The sequence below is a fragment of the Canis aureus genome, chromosome 4 (genome assembly GCF_053574225.1).
Source record: "Canis aureus isolate CA01 chromosome 4, VMU_Caureus_v.1.0, whole genome shotgun sequence".
NCBI lineage: Eukaryota > Metazoa > Chordata > Mammalia > Carnivora > Canidae > Canis > Canis aureus.
The window spans coordinates 57,940,132-57,948,188 of NC_135614.1; the positions used below are offsets into that span (position 1 = coordinate 57,940,132).

An 8,057-nucleotide genomic window follows, 5' to 3' on the forward strand; every position below is an offset into this window, starting at 1 on the left:
CATCTTTCCTGCATCCCCTACCCTACAACCATCACTTTGCCTCAGTAATCCCCTGTTGCCAACACGTCCAGCAGGAATAGTTCCTGTTATACTTCCTCTCCCTTCCCTTCTCTACCCTCTGGTGGAGGGATAGTGAATAGCAAAATGGGCAGGAAAAAAAATCAAGTGACAGCAAAAATTATGAAAAACAAATATTCGGGGATCCCTGGGTGGCGCAGCGGTTTAGTGCCTGCCTTTGGCCCAGGGTGCGATCCTGGAGACCCGGAATCGAATCCTACGTCGGGCTCCTGGTGCATGGAGTCTGCTTCTCCCTCTGCCTATGTCTCTGCCTCTCTCTCTCTCTCTCTCTCTGTGCCTATCATAAAAAAAAAAAAAAAAAAAGGCAACTCTAAAAAAACAAAACAAAACAAAACAAATATTCATTGGGGTGCCTGTGTGGTTCAGTTGGTTGGGTGTCCAACTCTTGATTTTGGCTCAGGTCATGATCTCAGGTTCCTGGGATCAAGCCCTGTGGAGGACACCATGCTCAATGGGGAGTCTGCTTGAGATTCTCTTTCCCCTTCTCCCTCTTCCCCACCCACCTGCTCACAGTGTCCTCTATCTCTCTCTAAATAAATAAATTAATTTAAAAAATAAAAGAAAGAAAAACAAATATTTAGTTATATTCTGGAGGTAAGACTGAGGCAGTCAATTTAAGGTAACTACTAGTCCAGATTTCAAAAAAGCAAATGAAATTAAACGTGAATAAGACACTTTTCTTGGTTTACCATAAATGATTAGTTAATGTAGCCCATATAAAACCTGTCTACTCCCTTTGACAGTTTTTACTCAATTTAATTTGGGACAGATGTACAGTTTTCCCAAACCGAAAGACCATGGGAAACGAAAGGTTTCCTGGCCTCATCTAAAAGCTAACAGAGAATCTTCCAGGCAGGCTGGGATTATAATGCCACCATTGCCACCCAAATTGCCCAGTCCTGGCTCTGATCTTGGAGCTAAAGAGAAAAAATAAAGATCTAAGCACAAGATAGCATTATTGCTTCTCAGACAATCCCCGCAGCAACTTTGCTCACTAGACCACAAGATACTTGAAAGCAAGGGCCTTTTATCATCTCTATTTCCCCAAGGTCCATCTCAGTTCATAGCATTGAAGAAACATTTAAAGAATGACCAAATTAATAGAAACCTGTACACTGATATATGGCAGGAATCAAGTTTAAGAACCCAGATCCATTCACTCCAGGTTCCCTAACCACAATGGATAACACTGTGTATCATATTTCAACCCCCCCAATAAATGGCCAATGACCCTATTGCAGATCAAATGTTAGGTAGTTAAGATAACAATACAAAAGCACCACCTTTTGCCTCAGAACATTTCTTCCTTTTATTTTTATTTTTTTGTCTTTTATTATCTTGTCCTGCCAGTCAACATCTTGACACTAGGACAGCAGTTAACATCTCATTCCATCAAGCTCTGCTGTAGACAATTCTCAGCAGTATGAGGGAATACACACACCAGCCATTTATTTTTCCTGATTCCTTAAGCAAGTAATCCTTGAGTAATGGGCCCCTTTGAGAGTATGACAAAATCTATGGAGTATGACAAAAGCTAGAGAGCCTCCCCTCAGTAAATAAATTAGCATATGCATATAAATGCAAAATATTAAGCATCATCATAGGCGGCTTTTAGATATATTGATGCCCATACCCAAATCCTCTCTTCAAAGACTAAACCATATCAAAAGGAATGGAGATTATCTGAAAATCAAATACCTATTCAACATTATTCAGCTTTCCAGGGAGATGGTTTCACAGAAAACAGAATTCAACAATTAAACTCTAGCTCTTTTTTAAGGATAGTCAGTAACACAGCAGACAATATTTTCAACCTCGGCATTACCAAAATGCAAAATTGCTATTTTATTTGATGGGTCACTCCTGTGTAAAATCACAGCTATAATTTGAAGCACTGTAAGGTTTTCTCACTAGGTGCTTTATCAAACCACTGCCTTAAAAGTTTCTGAACACTTCCTTTTGCTTTTTAGGTAATCTAAGCATAATTGATCAGGCTACCATAAGGAACAGTGTATCTATCACAGTGCCAGGAACATGGACCTTGGGGTCACAGGACCACTGTTTACTTCTTGGGCAACTCTGAGCAAGTAGTATAACTTGGTGCAGCCTCAGTTTCTAAAAAGAAGATGATGCAGTGTTCTCCTCCAAGGTTTCTCTGAGGATTAAATGAACTAACACATAGAAATTAGTGCATTGCAAAGGCCATTGTCATGCCCAATAAGTGATAATAAATGCTAATATAATTGTCTATAAAATACTTATCATAGTTCTTAACACACAGTAAATCCTTAATAAATGGAGTCTGGTATAATTATCATTCTTGAAATCTGTATGAGCATTATCTTATAAGTGGTCTTAGGGATAGAGAGAATTCCAAATTCTTAATATGAGTTTTCAATGCACAATGCACTTTCAGTTCAAATCATTGAGAGCCTACCATGAGGGAATGTGGAAAAGAGATGAAAGAAATATGATCTATGTTTTTGACTATCCATAGCTCAGTAGATGTCACCAAGTCCATAGAAGCACACAAAACCTGTGGTGTCAATTTAATCCAATTTTGAGTCTCCAGTTGTTCTTGCCCATTCAGCTCACACCACCATACCGTAAATTCCTTCTGGAGTTTAATCCCTGGAGGGAATATGTCTCTACTGATTAATTTTTATGCTTCCATCTGTCATCAAATGGCAATCATGCAACCACACAGATCTCCTTTTCAGTCGTAGTTGTCAGAAAAACTCAAAATGGTCTTTGTTTTTTATGTATTCAATTCATATGTCAAAGACTTCTCTTTTTCTTCTCCTTGAGGTCTCCTCTCAAAGGCCATCCAACAAATTATGTCTTAAGCAATCAATCCCTTCAAAATATTTTGAAAATAATCCAGGTAACAATCTTACAATAGTTATTGGTCATTTCCCAAAGTGGGGAACCAGATAGACAACCTGTCACACATTCTTTCTAATCAACCACAGGTGTAATTTCTTCTTTTAACTTGTGCATAGGAAAGGCATAAGCATTTTAAGCCACATTTTCTAAGTTGGAATATTTAATTCTATATCTCTTAGAAGTTTCTTATGTGTGAAAGTCTCTGAGCTGAACAAGAAAAACTCTGCAAGGTAGGGAAGATTCAATCAACCCAAACACCCATCGTACTGGCATTTACAGTTAGCTGACAGTGAAAAAGCAGACCCATTTTCTAAAGCATTCTAGGATCTAAAATACCAACTGATGGAATCACTCAAAAGGCCCTGGAAATTTTTCTTGGAGGGCTTTCTCTTATGAAGACGAATGACAACTCAAGTGGTTTTTGCAACACTACCACCTACTCACAGGCCCTCCTTTCATTGGTCGATCGCAGAAATAAATGTCAGGAATAGCAGCAATTACTTACATCTATAGGTCATCTCAAAGCTGTCGCTGATGTTCACAATATCAATCTGGGGGAGCAGTTTCGGGGGCTCTGTGAGTTGTGACAAAGCAAATCTAAAAGCGGCATGTTCCTGTGACTGCTGGTTTGGAAATAATCCCCCTAGGAGGAAAATAAATGTAACATGGTATCTGGAATAGAGACAGGTTTAGTCCCCCAATAGCCCATCCCAGATGGACCCTTTTCTTCTCCTCATGCCAAACCCACTAGTTGTAGCCTTCAGTGGTGGGGAGGAGAGTTCAAATAGACTCAAGTAGACATGGAAGCTTCAACTTCCATAGATGAGCTTTTATGTGACAAGGGCCTCTAACAGGCATCACTCTGCCCAAACATTTGGTTGTTCACTCCTCAACCCAGATCAATTCAGAGAAAACAAGAGAACTGTATTTCTCTTCCTCCTTCGTCCTGGCAACCATCTAGGTGGCCTAAGCTCTTGTGTGCACGTAAACCCATGCTGTGTCCAATTTTTCCTGTATCAGACCCATTCCCCACTACAGAGCCTTGCAGGAAGTAGCATTAACAAATATTTCAGGGTGAAATCTAGCCCTGGGACCCTATAAAGCACTGTAACCCTTTGCTTTGACAGTTTTGGTCTTTGACCTGGCAAGACCTGCATGCAATTTAATCATTCTATCACCTCTGAGGTATATTATCCATTTCTTCTGAAAACCCTGGGTTTCTAAAATCAGTATTTTGCTGCTTCTTTGACACTCATGATCCCAGCTACCTAGGGATGACTTGTTATATAAGAGATTGCCATGGTGTACATTTGCATGGTAGAACCGTGGACTTCAGAGATGTGGGGATTTAAGAATGTCAAGAAGGTATGAACATTCTATTCTAGTGAAAAGCATAACAAAGGTGCTTATTGGGGCTCTAGTTCCTAGAAGTGAGAGTATGTGACTTACCTTTGTATTTACTGTAGACATGTAAAATGAATTAAATCCCATTTCCATGAATTAGAATCAGCTATGTCCAGAGACTGAACTATAGTGAATGTTTACATAGAAGTTTATCTCAGCTTCAACAGGAATCCCAGTCCCAACGTAACGTACTTATAACTTCTTATACAGAGGTATGTGCTTATTTTTAAGAACCAGTAGATAGACTGTAAGGCTTTTATTAGAGATCCTACAAGTAGAATCAAGTACTACCTGATGACAGTGGTATTTTCAGCATTTGTTCTACAATTTAATGTTTCAACCTTTTATTTGAAAACAAATAGTGATCTTATCAGTTGAACAAACAAGTTTCATAAGTATGATGAAAAATTTGCAGATACATGGGCATACATATCATACACACGTCCATAAAACACAAACCACCTCCGTGCATTTGTACCCATAGCTCTATACACAAATACACTTGGTGAAAGCAAGTCCACATATCTCAAGACAAGCATTTCCAATCAGCCAAGTGTGGGCAATGCATAAGTACCAACATAAACAATGCTACACATAAGAGCAAGTGATTTACACATGCTCATATGCCTCCATTTTAAAGGGTAAAAATAAATGACTACTGCTTGATTCTGATGCTCCACCCTCCCTCCCCTCAGGTGACCACACCCCAAACACTTCCCTATCCCCTTCCTCCTCCGAAATGAATGAAAGGGAGGGGTGGGGGTGGGGAGGTAGGCGGCTCCAGACGGGGCTGCAAGGGAAGTGTCTCCTGAGGCAGGAAGTTTTGTTTTGCGTGTAAGGCACTAACACATATACACACACTTCAGAATATAGTTTAACAGGTGTCAGGAAACAAAGCAAGTTACTCCATGGCTGTTCCAACCACCCTTGGAGCCGGCATGCTGGAGAGGCCGAAAGAGCCTGGTACTGCAGCACATGTGTGCCCAGCAAAATAGGACCTGCACCATATCCGCCCCCCCCCCCCCAAAACACACATTCACACAAATAACACAAACTACCAGTAATGGGAACTTCCCCTAGTGGAGCTATGTCCCTACGGGGGAGAGAAAACAAGAACCCAAACCAACCAAGATGCCTCCGAGCAGAGCAGCTTGCTCCATTCCGGGACACACACAGCCCTGACACGCTGGTCACACGGAACCCCGAGCCCTTGTGGATGAGCATTGTTACTGGTGTTACTGCTCCTGTTTGTTTTGCTTTCACCCATTATTATTAGGAGGAGCAACATCTATCAGCCGCCCCCCCGCCGATCCAGGGCGGGTGAGGGGTCCTTTTAGAAGCCCCACAACCAGGAACGGGAAATGGGGAGCAAAAAGGCAGGCAGCGTGTTGAAACCTGCCTCTAAGTTGAGAGGACAGAGCCTAGGGATGGGGACAGCTAAGAGGAGGAAGGGAAACGTGTGCATGTGTGTGTGTTTGCGTGTGTGTAAAAGGTAGACGAATGTCTGTGCATGCAACCTCTCAGAGGAGGGGGCAACGGAAGGAATAAAGGCAGGATAGGAAGTTCCAGCTTGGAGGAGTGAGGACCACCAGCCCAGCATGGCAGACAGCAGAGAGAAGGCAGCCGGGGGAGTCCAGCACCGGAGGGAGAGCCCCCTTCTCTGGACTTAGCCTGGGGGCCCCCGGGCAGGATTTCAGCGGCTGCAATAAACCCAGCACCCCGCACTCCTTCTTTTAGAGGGTCTCCTTCCCCTCCCCCAGCCAAGAAACCATCGCCTCAGCCAAGTAAATGCATATGTGCCTATTTAATACCTGATCACACACCGAAATACACCACACCTATTTGTCTAAATAAATGAGAGCAGGCACCATGTATCAGGCAATGGAGTGAACTCCTTTAAACACCCACCAGCCCTTTCCTCCGCGCTACAGCCTGAATTTTCTTTCTTTCTTTCTTTCAAAGCAGTGGTTCCTCCATTTCACAGGCTCATGCCCAGAGTGTGAGTGGTGTGTGTGGAGCTGTGTGTGTGCATGTGTATGTGTGTGTGTGTGTGTGTGTGCACACTGCCCTCTGCCCCTCGTCTGAGCAAGAGAAGCCCCCTCCCCGGCTGGAGGTGCAAGTGGGCTTTCCATCATCACCCAGCTTTCTATCCAAGCACAGTCCGGAGCGGGGTGGGGGGGTTGGGGGACACAGGCAATACCCCCACCCCCCAAAAAATAAAAGAAACCCTTGCCAGACCCAGAAAGTCCCTCCCCAGGCTGCCCCCTCTCACTCACCGATCTGGATATTGTTGGGGAAATTGGCACCTACTACCGCGCCTAGGAAACCGGTGCAGAAGAAGGCAAAAATGTGCTGCATATTCCTTTTTGCATTGGCGAAAAAGAAGCCCAGGTCCAGTCATAGATTTGGTATTTCCCCCCCTTCCCTAGATTCCTCTCTCTGCTCGCCTGTTCTTTCCCTCCTGCAGTTCGTGCCCTCCTTGCGTGCTTCCTTCTTCCCTTCGGGGAGGTTCGTCTGTTTCCCCTGGAATCGGAGCACTTCCACGGCCGCGTTAACGCCAACTGACAGCCAGATTAACTGAGCGCGGAGCGGAGCAGCCCGTCCTCATGCTGGCGGAGCGCTCGCTCCCCCTCTCCCCTCCCCTCCCCTCCCCTCCCCTCCTCGCGCAGCCTGCCTCTCGCTCCCTCCCCTCGCTCTCCCCCTCACACTCACTCAGGCTGCGAGCCCGGGCGGCGCTGGTGCCCACCGAGCCAGCTCCAGTTCCGCGGCTGACCTCCTCTCCCTGCCACCCCCTGGCTCCCAGTCCTCACCTTCTCCTCCTCTCTGTGTGTTCAGATGGGGGGGGGGGGTGATGATACAGGCAGCCTGGTCCCGAAAGGAACAACCCGGTCCCCTTCACCCTCCCCCGCCTCCCCCAATTCTCCCTGCCCCCTCCCCCGGCTCCCAGCCCCCGAAGATGCTACTGGAAATGTGGGTTCAGCTGTAAGTCAGTAGGTGGCAGGGGGTCCCCACAATAGTCCTCCATCCACCCGCTGCTTGATCTAGGTCACTTTTTCTAGGAGCGCTCGGGCTGTGCTGGATATATCTCCTGCACTCCACTGGCCCAATTATTCCTACAACTAATTCCTGAGGGGGAGACCCTAGAAATCCCTCCTAGGAGCTTTAAAGGAAAATAAAGCCTTTTCCTCCCTAATGGGAGGAATGACAAAAAGGCAAACCAGAGGGTCCAGAATGATTGGCAGGTGCCTTGGTTTGGGTATTTGGTACTCCCCAACTGCTCTTACAGGTGGAATTGGTGGTCCCTTCTGAAATCCTAGGCATCTAAAATGGGCCCCCTTCCCACTTTCCCTGCATGCCACAGGAGTCTATAGCATCAGAACTGTGTGGGTGTACAATAAAGGCTAAGGATTCTTAGAGCAATTACATGAGTCATTTTGCAGGGATTCTAGTGAGAAGATTCAGGCTTCTTTCAAGTCTCTCTGGATGCCGGTCATGTCCAATGTAAACTGGAACTCCACAGACCCTCTTGGATTGGAGCTTCCATTGGAATAACCTGTAGAGAGAGCAATTGTGTTCAGGGAAATAGTGTGGGTTGCAAAGTGACAGTCACTAACCCTCACAGAGCACTTTGCAGTTTCTGAAGCAACTTCACACTGTGACCTCGCTCCCTCCTCACACCGGCCCTGTGA

General features: G+C 45.1%; 1 protein-coding gene across 3 annotated transcripts in view; it reads right to left on the reverse strand.

Annotated features, from left to right (window-relative positions):
- The window catches only part of GRIA1 (glutamate ionotropic receptor AMPA type subunit 1), a 306,425-nt gene extending 299,246 nt beyond the window's left edge, over positions 1-7,179 (reverse strand). For 2 of the 3 annotated variants that reach the window (XM_077895793.1, XM_077895792.1), the window contains exons 1-2: positions 6,645-7,010; positions 3,470-3,607 (exon numbers count right to left, since the gene is read on the reverse strand). In XM_077895793.1, coding sequence (XP_077751919.1) covers positions 3,470-3,607; positions 6,645-6,726 — 220 coding nt within the window. In that variant the 5' untranslated portion in view covers positions 6,727-7,010. Of the gene's footprint in view, positions 1-3,469; positions 3,608-6,644; positions 7,011-7,080 lie in introns of those variants that run through there. The other variant, XM_077895794.1, reaches the window with a different exon arrangement.
- Between the last annotated feature and the right edge of the window lie 878 nt (positions 7,180-8,057).